The following is a 26,165-nucleotide window of genomic DNA, read 5'->3' as shown; positions in this document are numbered from 1 at the left end:
TCGGCCAGGCAGAGGATTTGTACGAGAAGAGTTGCTTCCAGTTCATGTGTTCTAAATCCTGTGCTTATCGCTTTCTAATGTATTCAGCCCATGTTCTTTAAGGCCCTCCCATCATCCTTTCTCATACAATATATTTTCCCAAATTATTCTCTCTTACCTTGAAGAGATTCTAGGAGCTTTTCTGTTGCATCAGGACCTCTGTAAATCACGGGATCATTTAATTTTTCGTCATACCTCACAATTATATATACAAACCCGCAAGCCTTATGTTCTTGAGTTTTATATGTATAACTGCATTCAGTACTGTTGTTCAGTATATTCAATCTGGGTTATAGGAGCTTCAAAGTTAGCATAAATTATGTATGGTTCTGGCTTTTGATTACAAAAGCGATCAAATTTTAATATAATCTTTATCCTCTTTAGGCATATCGATCCTCATAGCAGTCTGTCCAACATCTCTGCAGTCTTCTTTTTGCGCTTCTAAAAGATCTTGCCTGCTGTATCCAAGCAGGCATTTTTCGCAGAAATATTTCTTTTCCTTATGCGACGTTTGGTCGTATAAAAGTCTGCTTAAACTCTTTATTCATATGTAATAATATTTATCTTCTTTTTCAATCAGAAATAAATTGATATTGGGAATATTTTCTGGGGCAGAGCTTTACCTGTGTACAACAGTACCTTTTGAATGTCCAACATATTTACAGCCAAATTATTTTGCTTTTCTACCTTATGAATTTGTGAGATTGTTGTAGGTGCATCTTTACCTTCAAAGTTGAGTCCTTCATCTTTTGGGGAGGCTCGAAGATCTATTTGGATTTTTGTCTGCAGGAAATAAAGTAGTTTTTAATGACTATCTGAAACTGTTATCATCAGTATCTTTTACGATAATTATGGTTTTTTTCATAATACTTAATATCTTTCGTAAATCTATATAAGATCAACCTTTCAAAGGGATATAATTTGCTATATCTAAATATAAAGTATCAATTCAATCCAAAACCCAACCTGAACCTCTGTTAGTCTATCACTCTAAAGTTTCTTGTATCTGTTGAAATAATGTATCTAATGATGAACTTATGGAACTTTATTCAGTTACAACTTCGTGCTTGCTTCTGAAGCAAGGTTCAGTATATGCAACACAATCATCTGTGTCATTTTTAATGACATTTTAGCTGTTACTGATATGTTATATTTTTCCAATAATCTAACTCCTCATTAATTTTGCTCGATATGACGGGTTTAACGTCATTAACATCCATCGAACCACTTAGATATTTACCAACAGCATGATCTGTGGTAACAAATTTTAACACGACTGGTTTGTTGTTGTTATTCAGCATGTCATTCAATTCAGCTGTTCTCATTCGAGAATAACTTCCACAACTTCCTTGAACTTTGAGTTCCCGGACATTCGGGGTTTCGGGGATTTGTTGTATTCCAAACCGAGTAAGGTAATCAATTCAGCTTTTCCCATTCTTTAATAACCTCTCAGGTCACCAAGTTTTGCCAAGACTTTCCGCTCGCTGACAGTAGCCATTGTACAATATAATTACATGTGTACTAAAATCTAATTGTTTTTTATGTATGAAAAAAATATTAATTCTAAGCAGTCTATTTCTCTCATTGTCCTAACATAAATAATCTGGAATCGTTTTTTTATCAGCTCAGTGAACATTCCTTAAACAATACTGATCATTGACCCCAATTCCACGTACAAAACATATATAGTTAATGTGTCCTTTTTTTATTGCCAAGACATGTATACTGCAACATTCATCCACACTATTCTTACCACAAGTTGTGGACTTTCCCATCAGCACAAACTTACATCTATGTCTCCCGAACGCCATATTGTGCCATACACTTCTCGGAACATATGTCTAAATGTGTGTCAACCGAGTTGAGAACTCATGGATAAGTGGCATAGTCGCTGCCAAGCCGAGTAAAAGCTGAGTCTGACATTCTGACGGAGTAGGAAACTGAGATAGTGTTGGCTTTGAGTCAGTTGGGTCAAGTGGCTTTTCGTAAATTAGATAGTATTCATGCATTGCAGTTTCAACATCATTAAAAGTTTGAACTGAATGATTTTGTCTACTAAGCTGTTCATTTATAAAATCAAGCCTCTGGGTTCGTCTCCTTGTCCATTGGGATTGTGCCATAGCAAGTTGTTCCAAAACTTCATCATGTAGTTTACGTTTCCGCTTGCGCCCCGCTCAATTTACTCAAAGAAGAGAATAAAAAATACTCCCTGAAAATGCTTTCAATTAACAATAGCTCCGCCAAACATCATTGCACCTGTTGGCATTTGTATTATAGCATAAATATTTAAATGTTTAATTACTTCATTATGTCTTCTGGAATATGCCCTTTCTTGGTTAGAATGCTAGTATCTTTTGTTGTCATTGCTAGGCCTACATTATGCTAAGCAGCTGCTACATTTTGCTAAGCAGATTGCTGCATTTTGCTAACCAGTTGCAAAATTTGTTTAGCAGTTAGCTACATTTTGCCAAGCAGCTGCTACATTTTGCTGAGCAATTTGCTACATTTTGCTAGCCAGTTGCTACATAGGATTAGTACTTTGCTACATTATGATAATCAGTTGCTACATTTTGCTAAGCAATTGTATAAGCAGCTGCTCAGTCAGTTTTTTATTTGAGTTTAAAGTGCATAGTTTTCTAACATGATCTCGCTCACTTTTGGTAGGAATAACATAACTTTCATGCAGACATTCCTCAAATGAATCTCGGTCCTTGCAATAAAGCAGGGCATCCATCGTGTCTGCTCTCTCAGATCCTTCAGGAATGAGTTGTATTTTTGAGTAATTACCCAAATACTATGTCCATATGTCGACCCGAGAATGCTAAATAAAAAGCATACCTTTCTTTTGGTAAATTCTTTACACGCACTGTAGGGTCTACAATATATAAAAAGGATTGGTTCTCCTTTGAATTTGTCATGGCACACTCGTAAACAGTCTTGTAAACGTTCACCTGGGTAAACTTTAAGCACCTCAGGATCCGTCATTGCCCTATCTCTCGATGGGTATGTCTTATTTACATTTATAGTTGGGCATAGAATAATAATATGCGCGAATGATAGGAATAATGACCTTGTTAAATATCAACAATAATACCACAACCCGTTTGACCGCAGATGATAGCACAGTTGGGCTCATTGTTAAAATATTATTATAAATTGTTATTATATCATTGCTTGCACGAATCTTTCATTTTTTATATTATGTTGAGCATCCATAATCACATACAACTATAAGTTTAATTTACCAGCCGTTTCGGCTTGCTTCGTTAATTTGAGCATCCATAATCACATACAACTATAAGTTTAATCTACCAGCCGTTTCGGCTTGCTTCGTTAAGTTGAGCATCCATAATCACATACAACTATAAGTTTAATTTACCAGCTGTTTCGGCTTGCTTCGTTAAGTTTAGCATCCATAATCACATACAACTATAAGTTTAATTTACCAGCCGTTTCAGCTTGCTTCGTTAAGTTTAGCATCCATAATCAAATACAACTATAAGTTTAATTTACCAGCCGTTTCAGACTGCTTCGTTATCTGTAAAGTGATACCCTCACTAGCATTCTCTACTCTCCGACCACTGCTGTGTAGTTGCTCATCATCTGTGTTTGCATGTCTAGCCACAGCGCATTGTTTGAGGCTAGGAATTAAACCAGTGATACATCTGCATGAGTCAGATTTATTGCGACTGTTAACTTCCGGACTACGCCTTGCAGAAGGCAGATTTTTAACTTCATCCCACTGTTGATGTGCTTGCATGCCTTGCGTACATAACTGATAAGGCACACCCTCAATAGTCACTTCTACTTTAGTAATCTAGGGATTGTAGAACTTCTACAATCAGCTGTTAATTATTATTATGATGGCTAAAAAGAAGATAAACAATACGTTACTCCTATTGGTTGTGACTATTCCAAGTTTACAATAGATAATAATGGAATACTGGGACTGCGTGGCTCTCCAGATATTGATCTTATGCATTCTCGATCTTTGGAACCCCTAGCATTGCCTACAACAGTTGGGCGTTGTGGTGGTATTTGCCTTATTCGTCATGAATCAGGTCTTGTGGACAATGACAGCTCACAAGGCGCCGCTCGTCGCTGTACAGAGTTGCGTGTCTTAATCGTGACGGTAAACCAAACTTACTCAATTGAAATAGGTTATTTGAGAAACCATAGATTAATAAATGATCCGTAATTCGAGACAAAGCAAAGTGTGAATGTGAGACCACAAGGCCGATGAGGAATCTGTTGGGATCATGAATGTACATAATCTTAAACAGTATATCGAGTTCATGGACTTCAAAGTAACGAAGTCTCATTGTCACACATACGCGCACGCGCACTTCATGTTGAGATCGGGTAAATTTTACCCCCGTGGGAATTATACGAACATTTGTACATTCGCATTTAAAGTGCATTCTACAGGTGCATCCAAGACAACAGGTGCATGTTACATTGTTGGGAATGTACATTCGGTGAAGCCTGCTGATATAGATAGAATAGGGCTTGTTTTGTTATCATCTAATATGCATGGTTTGTCTGCTCATATGGCCAGATAAGGGCTTGTTATGTTTTCCTCTAATACGCAAGATTTGCCAGGTGATACAGAATAGGTTTGTTTATGTTCTCATCTAATATGCATGGTTTGCCTGCTGATATAGAATAGGGCTTTTAATAGCAAATGATGCATTTAAGAAACAACTTGTGTTGGGTTTTTTCATAGAGATAGAGATATATACATTATAAATAAATATTTAAACTGTAAGGGAAGCACAACGATAATAAAGCAGTAGTTGTGTCGTAAAGTGGTTGTGCAATACTTCACATTTCCCACAACAGCATCACTACACATCATACAGAAATATTGTATTACTCATATTATATCATTTTACCTACACATACTATGGATAGGACGGAATCAGCATGATCAGAATTAACACGACACTTCTCATTATGATGTCACGATTACGGCAAATGTATTTCACTCAGGTCACTAAATGCATATTAACTATTTATAAAAGGATTTATTTTCAATACTAACCCCATCAACTGGTATCGTTATTTTTTAATATAAGGTGATAATTGGACACATACACTCATCAGATTGGTAATCCCTGGTAACAACACGCACATCTTCAAGGGCAAGCCGCATGTTGCTTTGGCGAGAATACCTGTACTTTCAAATGTCGCTCTGGCGCGAAGACACCTGTGAGGGAAACTAGAATAATTTGAACTGGAAACTCATGGGTCGACCATTTGGTAATGTGTTGATTCTGCAACAACAAACAATTCTTGAATGGCAACTCCCGATGTTCCGAAAGATAATGTGATGTGGGCCTAAAAACAATTGGCTGATATTTGTAAAGTTGCCTGAAAAACTATTCTGTTTCAAACAAAAATCTAGAATTACACATAGGTTTGCCTGGGAATGTTATAATGTATTGTTAGATATTAACCAAGGTAAAGTCAACTGTGCCTGAAATCAACGTTTAAATGGTAGGCAAAGGCAAATGGTAACATGTTATTTCCTGAATAGTCTTACACACACAAACAATTGACGGCCATATTCTGTACATTTTCTCCCATTAGGTGCGATCGTTCCGCCATTGCATTTATCTGCGTTGCCCAGCTTCATCGGAGAAGAAACACTCACTACCCTGTCAAAAACAGCGTCGTCCAATTTAAGACGTCATCAAATTTCGAGCGTAAGTTTGAATCTCCAGAAATGACGTCATGATAGAACAATGTTTATCGTGAAATAAACAACGTCTTGTTCTTCGTTGTTCTTTGCGATTTGTAGCTATCTTATATTTCAGAAAAAAGTTTTCTCTACCCCCATGTATAGCGTAATAAAGCTTAGTTTTACCCTGAACTATTATAGTGAAAGCACGAGGACGCATGCCTTAGCGTTGACGTTACAATGTCCAGAGACAGACATAATTCCGAGGGCACCAACAGGATTTTGTATTGAGACCAGCTATTTTTCAGCTACAAATGCAGAATCAGATATGTTATAATTAAAACTGTAAACCAAACTATTTCTTTCCAAAAAAAAAGAAAGGTGTCTGTAACTAGATTGTCTTTTACGCCCAATGTAGAAACGTGGTTCGGCAGATACTGGATATTGATTGTTCTTTTGCGTTACCGTTTTGAATTTCAATGATTGTTTTTTGTTTGTTTGTTGTTTAAAGGCGAACTCAGCAATATTCCAGCTATATGACGGCGTTCTGTAATTAATCGAATCTGGATCAGATAATCAAGTGATTGAAAGAGGCGACTAACGGGATCGGGTGGTCAGGCTCGCTGACTTGGTGGATGCATTTCATCGTTCTCAGTTGCGTAGATCGATGCCAATCACTTGATTGGTCCAGAATCGATTATTTACGGACTGCCGTCTTATAGCTGGAATATTGCTGAGTGCAGCGTTAAATATAGTCGATATATAACTTTATGTCATTCATGGGATTTTTTTCTGCCAGCCAACTCACGACATGATGCTGGCCTCTGTCATCTTGGTCGTCTCTGTTGTCATGGTAACTGTGGGGAACGCGGATATGGAGAGCCCAAGAGTGCTGGGTGTGATCGGCTGCGCTCAGAGGTGTAGAAGCATGTGCCTCTGTTCCAAGTTCACGTATCATCTTGAAAACAACACGTGCACAATCGAAATCAAGACAACTGGGATTGTAAGTATGGGTGCTTCTTGCTAATAAATGTACCGTAATGTGTTTGACATTTATGTATTTTTCAGTTGAACAAAAGTGAATGTGTATAATTTTACGCCTATATTTGCAACATTTCAACATTATCACAGTGTTATACTAAGAATGAGCCAACTATCTGTAGCCACGTGGGGCATCGAACCGGGTGCTCGACCCACAACTGCTAGTCTATGACACCGATTATATATATATCAGATATACTACTCAAAAGAAGTATTTTTCATATAACTAGTTAGTGTTTCATGGCATGACCGATTAACTATTCTTATATGAACAAATAGTTTTTAGTAGTACAGATTGCATAGAAAGAAATGGTAAATGTGTTCTGCTCTGGAAATGAATACGAATGTGAAAATACTACAATGAACAGCAAAAGACACCAGTAAACGAAAGAAATGATGAAAATAGACTGATGAAGTCTTTGGTAGGCATTTAGAAGTTGGAAGAACATGAAAACATGCCACAATTTATCGATAACAACTTCTTTTATTCTTTTTGAACGACGTTTCAGAGCTACTTCTTGCCCCTTCATCGAGTGAATACCGAGTAAGCGAATAGAGTGTGGTATCTCATGAAACGGTGTAGACAAATATAACCTAAACGTTTTGTAAAATTCTTCCAGAAAGCTAAACATGTTCGGTAACGGGATGAAACTCGTTGGAGGTGAGGTGAGGTGTGGTGAAATGGGGTTTAACGTCGCATCCAAGATTATTGCACTTATATAGCGACGTGCATGCACGTGTGTGTGGCTGCTTGTACTAGTCCGGACTGATGCCGATTTATAGTGCTAACTGAGATACCATGCCGCAGTTTAACATGCATACCCCACTCAGACACAGTATACTTACCCTTGATGCCGAGCGCCAGACAGGGTAACAACAAGTACCGTCTTTTGGTATGACGCGGCCGGGGATCGGACCTTCCGCTCTCCGGGCGGACGCTCTACCACTAGACCACGGAGGCGGTCCCACCTGGTTGTAACGGTAGATAACGGGAAAGTCGACACAATCATTAATAACACTTTCAATGAAAGCATACCCCCTCGCACTTCTTCTAAATACTACGGTGGAAGGTCGTGGCTACCCTTGCATAGTTAAACCTGCAGTCAGTATCTTTTTCAAAGCAAGATTTAACTTAAATGTCAGACGGCACTATACCAAGTAGTTGAGTGTGAAATGTTTCATGAAGATGACATTTTGTAGCTTGTCTCAGCAAACTGATACTATCATACTATCAGTAAAGTTTGATCCTGTTTCCATGGAAACACCATGGAGGAAAAGTTAACAGAAACAAAAAAAAGGCCACGCATGCGTCCTAAATGAGTTGCAGTTGTTAGCCCTTATAGCGAATAGTTCAGCCACATTGCAAGATGCGTACCCAATATAGTCAGTAGGTTTTGTATTTGAGCTTCAGAAACGAATATGCTATCAAAATATCAGCTCTCTGGACCTGTACGTTTCTGAACAGAGGGTGCTTTAACAGATTCTACTATTGAAGTTTTACGCCGCTTTTAGCAATATTCCAGCAATATCACGGCGGGGAACACCAGAAATGGGCTTCACACATTGTACCCATGTCGGGATTCGAACCCGGGTCTTCGGCGTGACGAGCGAACTCTTTAACCGCTTGGCTACCCGATCGCCTTCTACAATTGAAGAAGTTATATAAACTAGTGTCCAAAAGAAACGATACCAACTTATTTTCAAAATTGTTTTTTACTAAGTGAATTGTCTAGTATGAAAACATGCCAATTCGTATTGCACATCCCAAACACAGCATAGTCGATAAAAAATACCGGGAACACGTGATCACTTCCGGGAAAAAACGTAAATTTCGTGAAAGTGACATTTCCCTCTCTAGCATGTTCTGCACGTGCATAAAAACTGTATAAAACGGCTGATCAGACACGTTGATATCACAGCAACAAAAAGAACACAAGATATGCCACGTTTGACAGCCATCGAGAGAGAGAGAGCCGTTGGAATGGTCCAACAAGGAGCGTCACACGTCGACGTCGCCAGAAGGTTGGGCTGCGCACGCATCACTATCACCAGGTTGATGCAGCGGTTACGTCAGACAGCTCAGACGTCAGACAGGCCCAGGAGTGGAAGACCACGAGTAACCACGCCCCGTGAAGATCGTTACATCCGGGTATTACACCTGAGGAACCGCACCGTAACAGCGACGTCCACGGCGGCTACAGCACTGGGACACAGGATCAGTCGACAGACCGTCTACAGGAGACTACGGCAGTATGGTATCCGGCCACGTCATCCCTACCGCGGACCGCTCCTGACGCCTCGACACCGGAACAACAGACTGATCTGGGCCAGGCGAATTCGACGTTTGCAACGGCGGGACTGGGCACGTGTTATGTTCTCTGATGGGAGCAGATTCCTCATCTTCAGAAACGATGGACGGCAGCTTGTATACCGACGTTTTGGTGAACGTTTGGCGCCTAACTGTATCCAACAGGTCCGGGTTAATGGTTTGGGGTGGCATATGTGGTGACGTCAAAACGATGCTTGTCGTAATTCGTGGAAACCTGAATGCACAGCGTTATCTTGATGACATCCTACGGCCTGTTGTGGTGCCCTTTATTCAGCAACAGCCTCGTGGACTCCTTTTCCAACATGACAATGCAGGGCCACACACAGCAAGATTGACACAGAACTTCCTTGCCAACGCCAACGTACAGGTTTTGCCATGGCCCGCATGTTCACCGGACATGAATCCCATCGAGCACTTATGGGACCACCTCGATCGGCAAATCCGACGTCGCCGTGTGCCTCCAGTCAACGTCCAGGACTTGGAACGATGTCTCCTCGAGGAATGGCAACGCATCACTCCCAACGTCATCAGACGTTTGACGTCATCAGTCCGTAGGCGTGTTCTGGCATGTATTGATGCTCACGGTGGACATACCCGCTACTGACTTGACTTTGAGACGTGTGGTGTGACATTTCCCGTTGTTTCTGTGATCAGTGCTCTAACGAAATGTTCATTTTTCGACCCCACCCATCTTTAAAGGCTTGTCATATTGGTTGTACACAGTTTATTGAAATGAAATTTTTGTACAGATGTTGTGAAAGGATTTCTCAAAAGCATAACACCAATCCTAAACTTCTGCATTGTTTAGTTTTTCTTTTATGTCGTTGCAAACAGGTGGTATCGTTTCTTTTGGACACTAGTTTATTTATTTAAAGAGTAATAATTAGTCACGAACAAAATCAAGCAACATTATGGCCTATACTTCTTTAAGTTGTAGCTCTCTGGGCCTTGCGGTTTCTGAACAGAATATTTTTAAAGATGTTCGATGTTTTTACCGATATAGTTTTTATATTCTTTTAAATTTTGCTAAGATGAACAAGTCTGGAGAGTGTTGAGTTGCTACATGTAGATTCCACATTCCTAGACCATGTGGTGTCTTAGAATATTCTTCACACATGCATTAATTAAACACTCAATTTCTAATGTTTAAATGAAAGCTCTATTATGATGCCATGATAGTTGAATCAGGAACAGGCGAAGGACGTACGTACGGACGACGGACATGCAATGAACTGACGGGCAGACGAACACAAGGCGCTTCTATAGCTTACCTAAATATATTGATGCAACGTTAAATATTAACTCACTCACTATAACTTACCTGGAGCTTTAGTTCTGGTGATATAGTTTACTAACAGTACAAGAAGAGTATTGATCATAGAAATTAATTGTAGGTGAACAAGAATTATTGACACACACGTAAACAGTAATAATTGAGGTTTTTGGTTTATTTTATCGGAGTAAAGTCAAATGTATAACTTGATTTCTTGTACTCCAGGCTGGGTTGAAATTGGCAACTTGAGAACTGTCTTGAATGCGAAATTATTGTCATCTGTCCTTGGGAGTCCCCTCTTAGTCTATTGTGAGTCTTCTATCAGTCTCTTGTGTGTCCTCTCTCAGTCTATTGTGAGTCCTCTATAAGTCTATTGTGAGTCCTCTATTAGTCTATTGTGAGTCCTATATCAGTCTATTGTGAGTCCTCTATCAGTCTATTGTGAGGCCTATATCAGTTTTTTGTGAGTCCTCTATCAGTCTATTGTGAGTCTTCTATCGGTCTATTGTGAGTCTTCTATCGGTTTATAGTGAGTCCTCTATCAGTCTATTGTGAGTCCTCTATCAGTCTAATGTGAGTCTTCTATCGTCCCAAGTCGCTGTTCAGAGTGGCATTCCTAAGGCGTGCCAGAAACCTATGGTCGTGGGTTCGAATCTTGAATCGCCCTGTCTTAATGAATAGGCTTGTCAGCGCCACATTCTTACTTGTTGGCTTCACCAACTGGCAAACGTCTAGGATCTTTACTTCAGGATATCCTCCCACATCAATCTGACACGCCGTGATATGACAGAAAAACCGTTCAAGCGGGGTAAAAGAAACTCACACAGGAGGCAATTATACCATTTAAAGGCGACTGGTATATGGATAGAAATATCACTGATGCTAATACTTCTTGGGCGATTTTAACTTAATTTATCAAGAACTGCAGTCAGTTCAGAATATGACGAAGTCGAATTGTAGGTATATAGTCAACCAACTAATCCTCCATGATTGCACTGATTCCTATATAACAAATTTCGGATATAACGAACTGATTTCCATTCTCCACAGATGAGCTCAGTGCCCTTTTATCTTTGAGTTTTCTGGGTTTGAATGTTTTACGCCGTAGACAGCAATATCCCAGCTATATCCCTGGCGGGCTGTAAACAATCTGGGCCACCAGACTAACAGGTGGTTGAATATTAGTAGCAAAGTACCGAGTCTGACCATCCGATCCATTTTAACCGCATCTTACAAGACTGTCTTACGTTGGACCAATTCAAACCCGGGTCGATGTTATGAACAACTACAATTCGTCTTTGATTTTGCAGACAATACCAGAAGCGAACAGGACGTGCTCTTGTAACGACAAGAATCAGCGGTGTATCAAGACGAGGAAGAACAACCTCGTTTCCACTTTCATCAACACCCTGTGATCATTCAGGTGTACATTCTTCTGCACTGTCCATACTTAAAGCCAAGGCCTTGTCTATCACATAGGTCATACATTTTACAATGATGACTCACGAAGGAATCTAAATATTGTTTTAGATAAATGTCAAAGGTGTTATAATGCCTTTCACTTAGTTACTAGTGAGTGAGTGAGTTGGGTTCAACGCGGCTTTTAACAGTATTACAGTTACATCGCGGCGTGTCAGCTTAATGTGGGAGGAAATACCGAAGTGAAGCAGGTCTCAGACGTTTACCACTTCGGTGAAACCTACGAGGACGGGTATGGTGCTGCCAAACCTAGAAACATAATCGGGGCGAACCGGGATTCGAATCCACAAACATAGGTTTCTGGCGCGCCCAAGGGACGCAACTCTGTACAGCGAATCGCGGCGTCTTAGACGATAGGGCCACCCCTGCCCCCACTTCGTTCATACCTGTACTGATGTTCAGATGTTTATTGTACCCAGACCATGTATACCTTATATCAAATAGACACAATTAAATAGATACTTTCACGCTTCAATAAATCGCCTCTCCCATTCACGACAAGGATAAGTGTAATGTTTCTTTTGGTAACTAAATACCTGGCATCTCTTTTGTTTGATACAATAAAGCCAATAACTTCATTACAGATTTCTTTTCCTGCGAAAATAGTGTTTTGTTTGTTTGTTGTTTAAGGCCGCACTCAGCAATATTTCAGCTATATGACAGAGCTCTGGAAATAATGGAGTCTGGAGGGGAGTGGGAGGGTAACCTGAAAAGATGCAGGCCTCAGACGTTTACCACTTTGGTGAAACCCGCGACGGTATGGTGCTGTCAAACATAGAAACATAATCGGGGCACATTGATTCAAACCCACACTCATAGGTTTCCGGGGTGGCCCAGACAGCTGGACCACCCTGTCCCCTTAATTCTTGAAAACAATGGGTTAATTTCAATGTAGTTTCTCTGTTTGACATTTCCTTTGACATACCTACACAGAACTGAGAGTCAGACACCCATACCGATATGCTACAATTCAGTAAATAACACATATATTCTTCTTTTTAAAATTTATTACAAAATTTACAAGTTATTGACAAAGCCTCAATGATGAGAAGGTCTCATTCCCTGAAGCATGGATAACAAATGCAGCTTTCCCTTGAACATAAACTGAGGAAAATGATGACATGATTTAATTATATGCAGAAAACTAGAACTGAATTGCATTTAGAAAACGTGTGATAAAACTCCTTCGCAATAAATAAACCAAACATAATCTTCATAAGGACTAGGTGAAATGTGATCATTTTCGTATAACATTATATAAAAAAACGATGTTATTTTCACAACTTAAATACAAACGAAATTTGATAGAATCGGGACACCTTCCATTGGTCAGATAGAGTTTGTTCGACCTGTTTTTTGGAGTCACTACAACTTACAAACTCTGCATGAGCCCATTTAGCAGCCAAACTAATTTTGATTGTTGCAATGCATGACAAACACATACAGATTTGACACAAATCACCATACCTTTCCACTAAGTCCCAATGAACGTGAAAAAATGAGAGCTGTAGCATGTATGAATAATTCAGATCACATACAATTCATATAATACATGCATATTCTTGTATGTATGAATGTACATACTTTCATTACTCAAGTTACTGAAACTGGCAGCTATCCCTTCATGGGGTAAACATGCAAATAATGAAAATGTTTAGAAACTTCAAATAAACTTCCAGGCAAAGTGGCTTCTTTTGTCAAAATGGTTTCGAACATGATTGACCGAGTATGTTATTGAGAGAAAGATTTACTAGGAATATACATTAACAATATAAATAATGTCCATTCATTCAGTCCTCACAGAGATGTTTCAAGATGAATAACATTAAAGTATTGCACATTTGCAATGTCTTTGTTTCCACAATAGCTAAAAATGCCACTGGTATCAAACAGGATTAAATCTTGATTGCTGCATGGATATAGCCTTAATGTTTGCAGCAATTGTCAATAAAAAAGAAATCACTTCACTGTGCTTCCACATGTTCCAGAGTTCTATTTTGCAGGCTTAAGTCATACCACCATGATTATATACTGAGATAATGGTCATATTGGTCTTGCTGTAATACAAATGCAGTAACAATGTCAACTGTAACGGAGTGTGTATGAACATGCATGCACAATTATGCATGTTTCAAAAAAACATGCACTGTCCAGAGAGTCTTCCAGGTTGATTTGGAATCCTTCCCCACACAGTCTACCATAAGCATATTATGGTGAGGACACGTTCAAGTTGAATGGAATACTGTAGTACATGTGGAATTGACCATAACTGACTTAGTTTGTTATCAAGATATCTGGGCCAGTAAATCTTTAAAACATCCCTTTCATCATGTATATGACCCTCACAGAGTTATGTAATTCATATCCTTCGCCAATGGCTGTCATATGACCATAAGAGTTCAGAATTTTCAGACTACTGCAAATATAAAAAGAACAAGGATCTGATTTCATGATTCTACAAGTGCTAACACTGAACATGGGTTTGATATTAAAAATGCCCATTTGTTGTGAAAAACAAAATCTGGTCCACCATATCAAAAATCCAGATATTGGTACAATTCTACATTCTAAAACACTGATACAAAATCGTTTTCTACCTTCAGTAAATATATGCCTACTCCTGGAAACAACAGCTATTAAATATTTTACTCTATGTCAATAATAAGCTGCTACCAACCATGGTTACCAGTAATAACCACGGCAACATGCAGCTGATGCCTGGGAAACATTCATCGTAACAATGGTAACCAAGATGTGGTTATCACTCCATTATCACATTCATAGAACACAATCTGAAGACTTGATCAAGAACAACAATACTCAGATTTCTAACAGATGGCGGTCATGTTAGGAAACTAGAGCAGTAAGCTTGATCATGCTTCTGTATAAAGCCCATCATGTTCAGAAATCTGTGCCCAAGAAGTGGAAAGTCCCAGTCATTACAAAGTCTAGTCAGTCTTTTTATATTAGTTCATATATATTATGTTATAAAAATCTGTTTCAACCTTTTATCACACTGCTCACAAGTTGTAATTCCACATTTATTACATAGCGTTCCTAACCCTCAGCCACTCTTGTACAACATGAGTCCATCATGAAATGTGTCGAGAAGCAACAGCCAGTACCTTGACCCAAACCTTAAGAGTCCTAAGCTTCATATGACCTCTCACAGATGTGTAAGACATACATGATCAGCAATCTAGATGTTTCTTCTCTGAAAGTGATTTCTCATGCCACAACTTTTACAGTCTTGCTCCATGTCCTCCTGGCAGCCTCCTCATCAGGCCATCTGTACATCGTTCCAAGTTCCCCTCCCCTGTGATGTACTCAAGTAGATACCAGTTCCTACACATGTTGAGCATCAAGCCTCGTTATCATGGACAAACAACATTTCAGACTTGCCAAGTCCAAATTCCGCGAATGTCTTTGGCTCGGGGGTTTCCTCGGTGGGTTGGCAGGGTAATGTCCTTCGAGGAAAGTTTGTCACAATTTGAAAGTCATCTGGACATTGTTCATTGCAAAACACAAAGTAGTAGAGAAACTGAAATTGAACAAATATAAGATCAAATTATTAAAAGACATGGATAAAAAAAAGCAAAGGTCATCTAGCATCAACTGCAAAGGCACATCTGCATCGCTGATCAATGCATCTGCAGTAGAATCTACTTTGGATAAGTCATATATACTACCTCCAAATCATGATACCTTCACAATGAGACTTTTGCTTCCACATTTTAGGAGGCATTCAAGTTTATAATCTTTACTTTTTCCTCATACTGGTAAACACATGATTTCACATCATAAAAGCAAACTGTAAGAACCAATGTCTATCAAAGTTTCACACATTTTTTTTCTTTTGACTGCACCCCTCCATATGACACAGATTATATGTACTAAGTTTGAGATGAATCCACTGAATAGTTTAAGAGAAATTGCGCGGACAAAGTTTTCGGACGGACGGACGGAACGAAACTTTGGCATAACTATATACCTGACATTTTGTCGGGGGTATAATTAATGGACAACTTCTTTATTTTCTGTAAAGGTGACGTTTTGGTACAGATCCTTATACCGTTGGTAAGGCCTTGTTATCCATAAATTGTCTCTACTTTGTTACCAATGACTTCCCCTTAATTTCAAAACTATTGCTAATACTTTTTCGCCTTTAAAATAAATTAGAAGTAACAGTGAGGTCTGTTTATTTGGAAACATATACAAACATGTTGATACCTTCTGTACAGTGATGTGTATACCTTCATGAGGTAACGTTCTGCTACATCTCGAAGCACTGTTTAAGTATGGAGAGGCCTACTTTACCTTCATGGAGTGTGTCTTGAGGAAGCGTCTCTCCAGTCGTACACCACTGGGTACCCTCAGGATGATGCGAATTGCTTCACTGTCATCAAGTGACGGCTCTGCTGGCATCCCCTGCCGAAGTTCCTCCTTTTGGCGCTCTTTTTCCTGACAAAGAGTTCAAACTATACAAAAAAAATGTTTCATTTCCTTTTTAAGTCAGTTTGAACATTTTCTTTCACATTGAACATGAAAATTGAGAACACTCAACTGTTGTTATTTCACAAGCTTTTCTACGAGAAAGAATATAAAAAGGTTTTAATTAAATAATGTTTCATAAAGAACAAAATGACCAAACACATTACAGGGGCAAATCTAGGGAGTCAATCCAGGATTCCATCTCGATCTTGAGGCAAAGAAAAAAAAGTCCAGTTTCCACCCTTGCCAAATTATATGCTGGAATTATGGAGTTATAGTTCGGCGGGACTAACAACTCTATGCAATGCCCAATCAAAAGCTACATCCGGTTCGAAAACATGGCAACTGCTGTGCAGATTTGGGTCGATTGCAGGATTAATGTCAACTGGGCGTAAACAAATATTTTCCAAATCTTTTCATAATTTTAAAGTGCTCAAGTGATTTGATGCACTTCGCGAGATAAGGCCTGTTTTATCACTTTAAAGATCTTGATTATCAACCACATCGTCTTGATTGGGCGCTGTCATTTTGTTTGAAGCAAATGAAAGTGATATGAAATGTTGAATCTGATTGGTCAAGAGAGGGACATAGAAGGGACATAACTCATGACACCACTGGTCGCGCTACACTTGAGCCACTAAATTCCAGCCAAGGTATAAGAGTTGAGGGAGTTTAATGCAACTCTAACAGTATTCCAGTTATATCATGGGGTATCTGCTTAATGTGGGAGGAAAGCCTGAAGTGATGCAGGTCCAACACAGACATAAAATGAAATCACCAAAGACAGATAACTGACTTCTAATAGCCTTAATTGTTCCTGTTCTTGGTCTTTGATTTTCTGTTCTTCTGCCTCTCTTTTTTCTTGCTCTTCTCTCTTCTTCCTCTCCTGAAGAAACAAGTCATGACAATGTCAGGGATTGAGGTGAAGTACAGGCAGTGACATGGACTACCTTATTTTACTGTTCTAATTATGGGTGAATCTTCAAATTGTTTAACAAAATCCTCCATGTATTTACATTGTCTCACTATTGCTATCACTACCATGACTATCATAAATTGTTTTAAGGACATTTTGTTGATGCAAAAACATCTCTGGAGCTCAAGAACCTTTTGCTCATAATGCTATTCAAAACCTTTGTTTAAAAACACATTTAGTATCAGCTGGGACAAACCTTTTCCTGATCTGCTCGGAGAGAAACTTGATAGGCCACATCCTGCTCCTGTCGTAATGTCTGGTTGAAGTTCAAAGCCTCTCTGTAAATATCATATCTAATTAAAACAAAAATTCTACAGCTCCTGTCAGATTTGCAGTCAGTGTACTAATTAGGTCTTTACTAAGCCTCATGGAAGTGAAGTATGCCTAAAGAAAGGGCACCTGAACTGTTTGCTAGTACCGGCAATATTCAAAACATGTCCTTACCTCCATCTAGTCTCCTCTTAAAACCACTGGTGAGGAGAGGTGAAATTGGGTTTAACGTCGCATCCAAGATTATTGCACTTATAGCGACGTGCATGCACGTGTGTGGCTGCTTGGACTAGTCCAGACTGATGCTGATTTATAGTGCTAGCTCACTGAGATATCATGCCGTAGTTTAACATGAATACCCCACTCAGACACAGTATTCTCATTCCAAGCCAACCAGTTCTTGTTGTAGCCCCTTAAAGCTGAGTGCCAGACAGGGTAACAACAAGTACCATATTTTAACGTCTTTTGGTATGATCTTTTGGATCGAACCCCAGACCTTTCAGACAGACACTCTACCACTAGACCATGGAGGCGGTCTCTTACAAAACTAGAATGTAATGGACATATTCAATTCCAGGTCCTAGAAAGGGTGTTATATTTTTATATATATAAAACATACAGAGATGCTGACTGATCAAATTAGATGAAGCCCAATCACCTGTCTGCTCTTGCAGCCACAAGCGAGGCCTCATTATCCTCCATCACACGCTCAAGACGATTCACCATCTCCCTTGACTCTGAAACATACACATTACAAAACCCTACATATTGTACCTTTTCAAGCCATCACTGGTGATCTTACAGCAAGTCTGGTGCCTTGAGATATCAGGCAGATGGAAGCATGGTAAAATACAACATGTAGCCAGAGTCTCAATCGTACATGTAACATTATATCAGCTCCTACACAATGAGTGAGCTGGATCTGATGCCGCTTTGAAGAGTAATCAGTCATATCTCAATGTGTCAACTTCATGTAGGAGGAAAGAGAGAATGTCTGCTATCTTCGTGAAAGGAACAAGCACATGTTATGGTCCTCACAGATTAAGCTTCATAATCAACTCAAGTCCACAATGAACACATTTGGACATGTTTTAAGGGAGGCAACTCTGTACAGCAAGTTGTGTCACCCTTGACATGCACCATAACATGGCTATACCAGCATGCCCATGTCCACACAATGCTCCATTTCAACAATCTGGTTTTTAAGAATCTTTAGTGAGAACGACAAGGACGTTACAAATCTTATATTTCAGCACTGGCAGCAAGGAGACAGATGAGTGCAACTCACCCAGTGGACCTTCAATGCGAGCTACCACCGTCATTCTGTTGTCTCGGAGGACTATCAGACACAAGAAGGGGTAGGTATTCTCCTTCAGGGCTTGAGAAACTGAAGCAGATTTACAGCAGATTACAACATATTACAATAGTAGAATACCACTTTTGCCAAAGCCTCCTGTGACATAACCATGATAACACGCTCAAGACATTTTATCAATAATGGAAAATGCATGCTCAAGTTACTTGATAACGGCTATCATTGTCATTAGATCAACGTGATAATCTTTTTACCTCTATATCCCTCAGGACTGTTAGTGCTACAAGCCCAGAACAGAAGACGGCCATTCACAAAATCTGTAACCTCCGTTGCTGCTAATGTCACTCTGCAAATACAACATAAAAGCACAGGTGCATAAATGACAGTGTGGCACTGTTTTCAATATTATTTTCATATCGAAAAACATGCCTACAAAAAATGAGTTCAAACCACAAAGCAGACAAAACACTACCAGCATAAGCATTCATCCACACTATCAACTGATTTATTTGAAACACAAATACACCAATCCAAAGTAAAGATATGGTATTCAACAAAGGTCACTAATCTTATCTACAATACATTCCCGCTTCAAGTCTTTTCAAGTGTTATGTAGGTTTATCCCCATATTGCCCCAACACAGCAGGGAATTAACTGTTACTGTGTTAATACAAGCACAGGGGGCAGGTCAAAAGTGTTCACAGTAGTCTAGTGAGTGAATGCAACTCAGAACAACGAACCATGTGGAAAGCTGGCGTGGAAAGCTGGCACGCCAAGATGAACATTCCCACCCAAACCTGTTCAAATCTATCAGAATCAAGAAATAGTGTGAGAAAGACCACCTCCAAGCTAATATCGAGATGCAAGTGGTGTATACTGATTCGGTATTCCACCTTGATAGACTTTAGTTGCATGTGTAGCCAACAGGCCTATGTTGTATGGGTTGTAGAAGATTATTTAGGTTATGTATGATATGATCATGATGATAGTTCTGTGGAAGTTTAAAACTAACACAAAATTAGTTGTATGATATTGTTCTCCCAACAGGTAGTGACAAACAGAGGAAACTCCATTATGTACAGACATTCTGCCATGAAATAAAAGGATCAGAAGAGCAATGAGTGAGTGAATGTGATTGACACAGCAGTTATATTCCACTTCTAGAACAGGAAACCAGAGGTTGACAGCATGAGCAATAATCTATGCCTTCTGGGTATAGCTAACCACTGGGCCCGATTTGCACAAAACCATCCTTCTGCTATGACTATTGTAAGTTTTTGTTAAAACGGTCTTAGTGCTAAGATCACCCTATGGAAGTTGGCCCTGAATTGGGCTCATATTTTAGCTCTTGTAACATGAATACGGTACTGGGGACCTAATCTGTCCCTGAATCCAGACTGGGCATTGTGAGAATTGAGGGGTGGAGGAGCTGACCTGCAGAACTCATCTGTGTCCTGATGGTCTTCACCATGGAGATAAACCAGCAGAAACTTGAGCTCACGTTTTGCATCATTCAGTGCCTGTTACAAACAATAAAATCCCATGTTAATGTTGTAATACAATTATCAGATGAGAACAGTGAAGCACTTTGTATGGTACATTAACAAGTTCATTAACAGCTCAACCAGTCAGAAATATGTATCAATTGTGTCAGTGAACTTTGTGAAATTGCTTGGGCATCATTTTAGCATGTTTAGTGTTGGACCAGCTACAAATACTGCTGTTGATAGATTAGGAATCTTTTACTTTAATTATGAAGATGGCACCCTGTCTATTATGTTCATGTTTTACATTCAATACATAGAGATTATTAGCATGATTAGCCGAGTGAGTATCCATATAGAAAATATCATATATGGTATTTACAATAAGGATGCATAGGTGGGTAGTAATTTCTTGGTCACATATGATATAATGTCCATCCTAAATAGTCAAAGTTTAAAATGCATTTTCACTCAGTGAACAGGTGAATGTATTACAAAGTGCAAAATAATTATACAGAAACATCTACATATCAGTAAACTCAAACTTATTGGTTACATCTGGCAATAGAAACCTTAGTAGTTCCTCCTAGGTGACCTGAGGTGGGATTGCTTCACTGCATCAATAACACTATCTAACAAGCATGAAACACTCATATCCCCTGTAAATATGACATATCCGGTTGTGTGCAAGGCAGGAAATCTTGTACAGTTTTCTACCTCCGGAAACGAGCACTACAGCCATTTTCAGTCCAAGTCAAAGTCGTTGCCATGGAAATTCGAAAAATCATTTTTTTTAAAATCCCAAACTATCAAAAGGCACCAGTTCACCACAAGACTCATCTATGTGAAAAGTTTGGTTAAGATATCTCTCATGGTTTTGGAGTTCTGTCCGGGAAATGAAAGATGACGGACGGAGGGACAGAAGGACAGCACCCATTCCTATATCCCCCTTCAACTTTGTGGCGGGGGATAACAAACAAATTGGAAACTAATGTGAATGAAAAGGACTGCATACTGGTAGTATTATTAAAGCTGAAAACATCTGTGACATGTCAAACACAAGCTTCCTATCAATGCACTTCACTGAAATCTTTAGACATTGTCAGCCTTTAGAAATGTCAATATTCCCATTACAAGATATCTCACCTGACTATACGAGCCCCGGTAAAACACAGGATGATTGTTCCCAAACTTTTCCCTATATGACTGTATGAATCTTTCAACGTCTCCAAGTGGGTCTGTTACATCTGAAAACAACACTAGCTTGTTTAACACAGTAAAACCTGCATCAGATTTGTTTCTTGTATATTCTTCAATCAGCAATATTCTAGCTGTATGACGGTGATCTTTAAGTAATCCAGCGTGCACAAGACAATCCAGTGATTGACATCAGGAGCATTAATATACACAACTGGGATACAATGACATGCATCCCACCAAGTCAACAATCCCATCAGTCACCTCTTACGACAAACATGGGTTGCTGAAGACCAATTCTAACTGGGACCATCACAGGGGACCTGGATTAGATACCCACTAGGACAGACAATAATCCCTACAGTCTTACGTCAAGATGAAAGTGGAGACAACTCCAACATTGCCCAGTTGGCTGGGATTACAATTATTTCACAGTTATCTTATGTTTAGCGACAGTCAACAGAAATTGAAGGATACTTACTTCTCCGAGGGTCTGGTTTGATCAAGCGATCTATGGAAAGATGAAACAGAAATATGAATATTAAAAAAAAATCACAAAAGAATCAAAAGCATTTGAAATGCCATATATAGATATATCTAGATGATAAAATACTACACTGGTTTCATGCAGCGTATATGCCACAAAATTCAAGGCCTTTTCATGGTTTATTGAAGGTTCCCATGCCAACTGGGCAAAACCATGTAACACATTGCCTTACAAACACCATTTGGCATATGCATATGGAAGCATGGTTTGTTTCAGGCCTTTCTGTTCATATTGTCCTGGATTTGGACCTATTTGCCGATGACGCAGGGAAGGGGAATAACTCTTTGATTACTGACCATAACAATGACTACAAATTGTTTTCTTTAAAGTTTTATAAGAATTCCACCATCTATCTGTAAGCTATGAACATAAATAAAGACGTATATTTTGAAAGAAATTAGCACCAGATGGGGATTCTCGAGGCACATTAACCACTTACAAGGCATAATCTTATCATGCTGATTCAATGATTATTTAAAGCTGCATGGGAAGCCTGACTACCGCAATCCGTGACACATTTATCTTCACATTGCCCCCACTTCTTCTGAAAACCCGACTGAGCAACAGGACTACTAATGCAATATGCATGACAGTTCAATTATTTAATTCCATAAACACATCTATATATGATTAAGCAGATTAGCAAGTAAACTGGGTGTCTACACATTGTGTTGTAAATGTGGTTCAACTTACACACAAACTTCATGAGATCATATACGGTTGAGTAGACAAATCTGAAGGGGAAGAGGATGACAAAATATCCCCACTGGAAGATGCCTTGGGGTCTGCGTCGTTCCACAGTGAACACCCTAAAGTCAAACACAGAGTCAGTATTCAAGTAAGTTACCATGGTAACAACATTTAACCATGTTAACACAACAATAAGGATTTTTGTAGTTTAACCAAAAGATAACCACTGGGAACAAAACAAATCATTTGCGGTCAATCCAGTGATCAATATTGTGAGCAATGATCCAAGCCATCAGGGTATCATGACATGCTATCGACCAGGTCACCAAGCCCGTAACCCTTTTCATTAACTCTTACTACAACTTAGCGTAGGTTGTTGGGGTAATATTCTAACCTGACATCCGCACAGTGTTCTAATGAAAGCATGTTTCTTGTCACACAAGAAATACAGGTATCAACAGGTATATTATGCACAATTAGACATATTAGAAGTTGGGATAAAACTTCAGGATTCTTCATTTTCTTAACAATAAAATGCTCAAGCATGTTAAGAGACAGTGCATGTAGGTACACTATTTGCGAAGTGTTACCTCTGATCTGAGGGTGAGAGGTTCATAGCGGGCTGCCTGGGTTCTGCTTGTGGCTGGTTGAACACAGCTGGGGCCCCCTCTCTTTCATTGAATGTGTCCTGGACAGCAGCCTGAGGGAAACACCAACATTCTAGCAAACCATTTCATTGACTGTTTGCTATTTACATGGTTTAACAGTAACACTGATCACACACGGAATCCTATAAAGAATAATGGCTGGGCGAAGCAGTGAGTGAGTTGGGTTTAATGCCGCTTTTAACAGTATTACAGTCATATCACGGCGTGTCAGCTTAATGTGGAAGGAAAGCCCGAAGTGGTGCAGGTCTCAGATGTTTACCACTTCGGTGAAACCCACGAGCATGGGTATGGTGCTGACAAACCTAGAAACATAATCGGGGCGAACCGGGATTCGAACCCACAATCATAGGTTTCTGGTGTACCTAAGGGATGCAACTCTGCACGTGGCGCCTTAGACGACTGGGCCATCCGTGCCCCCCTCTGGGTGAAGCAAACCAGTGCTGCCGGGATACAATGACAAACAATCAACCAAGTAACTGAGTCTGATATCTGATCGATTAATTGGCCTCTATTAATAAGCACAGACAGCAGGTCCCAATTCTTACCCAGAATTCCCAAAAGAATGATCATATCTTTTGTTTGTTTGTTGTTTAACGCTGCACTCAGCAATATTCCAGCTGTCTGTAAATAATCAAGTATGGACCCTCGATCCATGCAATTAGGATATGATGACATGCATCAACCCATTGGTCGCCTCTTACGACGAGCATACTCGGTAGTCACCTTTAACGGGAAGCATGGGTTGCTGAAGACCTATTCTACCCCGGATCTGCATGGGTCATCATTTCTGACACAATTTAGCATGGTTAGATGGTAAAGATTCACAAACTTTTGCAGCTTGAGCAAATTACCTCTGACCCAAGGGTGAAAGCAGTTTGGGCAAATTATTTAATCACAACAGTTCAGCTTGACATGGAAATAACATTAATGTACTAAACAATTTTATTCTTTCAGAAATACAAGCTTCAATAGGTCCAACACTTATCACAATATACACAGGAATGATATGGTTATCATAAACAAACAGTTATCCACCTCTATATCCCATCTGTGTCTTTCTAGGATCTGTCGACATCTTCCCATGTCATCAATCCCAGTGAGGTCCTGGAACAAAACAAGGTTTCAATCTAACATGTTTTTTATCATAGGGTTGCTCATACATGATATATATCTGCATTTTACACAATGTTTGACTGCATGCCTTTGATCGAATATCCTCACTACAATTCATCCTAGTAAAGAAAATGAAAAAAACACTATTTAGTATGTTAAGGTGGTACTAGACCTAGACAGTGACAGGGGTAAAACTTCTACAATAGTCTATGAATTTACTTCAGTATCTATTTGACACATCTTCTTAATCACCTCCGAATGATCAGACAATTTATCAATGATCATGATGATGACTAACACCTAATCACCACAGGTCCATTGCCAATTTTGGAAATCACCCCCATCACATTGATCATGTGATGTTGATACTAAACATGCTGATAGAAATCCTGTACTTCAAGAAAATGTATATTAGCACACTGTCACTGTGACACACTTAGAGGTACAGTAAAATGTTTATAACAAACATGCTTATAACATGATAACGAACTGACGGATATTACAAACTTAATTTTTGGTCCCAGATATTTGCTGTATAGATGTTGTATATATGCGTACAACAAACTACAGTTAAAACGACCAAAATGAGTGAGTTATAACCGTAGTGTACTGTAGTTCTTAACAGACAATTCTCATATAATGGCAATATTATTTAAAATATTTGTTTAACTGATATACAAAAGAAGTTTTTGAGCATACATGTGCTCATGTCATCTATCTCTAATCATTGTTGTATGGCTGTCATTGTATAAACATTAAATCAAACGTAAAAAAAAAAGAAATGTGTATACATCATGTACATCCCACAAAATAGGGATATAAAATTATAGCAATCTCTAAAGTTAAAACAGATGACCTCACTCTATGTAAGTTCATACTCAAGTTAAATCACACAAAGCCAAAATCATTTCTAAATGTATCACATTCACCGTGTTCACGATGTCAGTGAAGTTAAGTTGATCTGTAAACATATTGGCATTATGGAATTGATTATCATTATATTTCAAAATGATGTTGTACTGGCATATTCGCAGTAACGTATCAGTCGAAAACATAAAATGCACGTTAACCATTTATAAAAATACGTTTTGCAATCATGACACAACTTGAACTATATTTCTACGTCATGTGCAATACCATCTTAGTTGTATGCGAACCATTTTCTAGTCAGTTATCACCGGACTCTTACCCATCACGTATTGACACTACACATGCTATTGAAAATATTTCAAGAAGACCGATTTTAATGTTTAACCGCCTCTATAAAAATACATTCCAACTGCAAATTAAGTCGCTAACGTTACCTGGAAATGCAGCAATTGTTCCGTCTGCTCCGATGATAAGTCTTCTTCGTCAGCCATGTTGAAATGACAGCGTTGATTGTTATTTCCGTTTCCGCAAACGCGCACAAGGATGCGTAATAAGCTGGTGCCAACTCCTTGCAGCGTCTTTGGCTTCAAATAATGCTGGACGAAGGTGATTGCACTAGCACCGAAACAACGCAATACATGTATATACATGTATATTCATGCGAACCTTTTGACTTAGAACGACAGAGACTACTGTATAA

The 26,165-nt window shown here is 39.1% G+C and overlaps 1 protein-coding gene across 1 annotated transcript; it reads right to left on the bottom strand.

Moving 5' to 3' along the window:
- Positions 1-12,850: 12,850 nt before the first annotated feature.
- Positions 12,851-25,963, bottom strand: LOC139471725 (FAS-associated factor 2-like). Its single transcript, XM_071254242.1, has 14 exons — positions 25,900-25,963; positions 24,518-24,586; positions 23,405-23,514; positions 22,818-22,933; positions 22,059-22,088; positions 21,527-21,627; positions 20,331-20,416; positions 19,151-19,242; positions 18,870-18,968; positions 18,240-18,318; positions 17,508-17,589; positions 17,132-17,221; positions 16,162-16,305; positions 12,851-15,385 (listed from the first exon to the last, which is right to left on the bottom strand). Exons 1-14 carry the CDS (start codon positions 25,954-25,956, stop codon positions 15,206-15,208), a joined length of 1,335 nt encoding a protein of 444 aa, XP_071110343.1. The 5' UTR covers positions 25,957-25,963; the 3' UTR covers positions 12,851-15,205.
- Between the last annotated feature and the right edge of the window lie 202 nt (positions 25,964-26,165).

Source organism: Haliotis cracherodii, unplaced genomic scaffold (genome assembly GCF_022045235.1).
Source record: "Haliotis cracherodii isolate W230 unplaced genomic scaffold, xgHalCrac1.p SCAF_1, whole genome shotgun sequence".
Lineage (NCBI taxonomy): Eukaryota > Metazoa > Mollusca > Gastropoda > Lepetellida > Haliotidae > Haliotis > Haliotis cracherodii.
This window is presented reverse-complemented; position numbering and strand designations above follow the sequence as displayed.

What these genes read in the sequence shown, in the direction of transcription:
- LOC139471725 (XM_071254242.1), bottom strand. Translation starts at nt 25,956, where the DNA reads ATGGCTGACGAAGAAGACTTATCATCGGAGCAGACGGAACAATTGCTG. An exon ending in TCGCATTGAAGGTCCACTGG is followed by an intron (nt 18,319 to 18,869) that starts GTGAGTTGCACT and finishes TGTATGTTTCAG; the next exon opens with AGTCAAGGGAGATGGTGAAT. An exon ending in AACAATTAAGGCTATTAGAA is followed by an intron (nt 16,306 to 17,131) that starts GTCAGTTATCTG and finishes ACTCTTTGTCAG; the next exon opens with GAAAAAGAGCGCCAAAAGGA.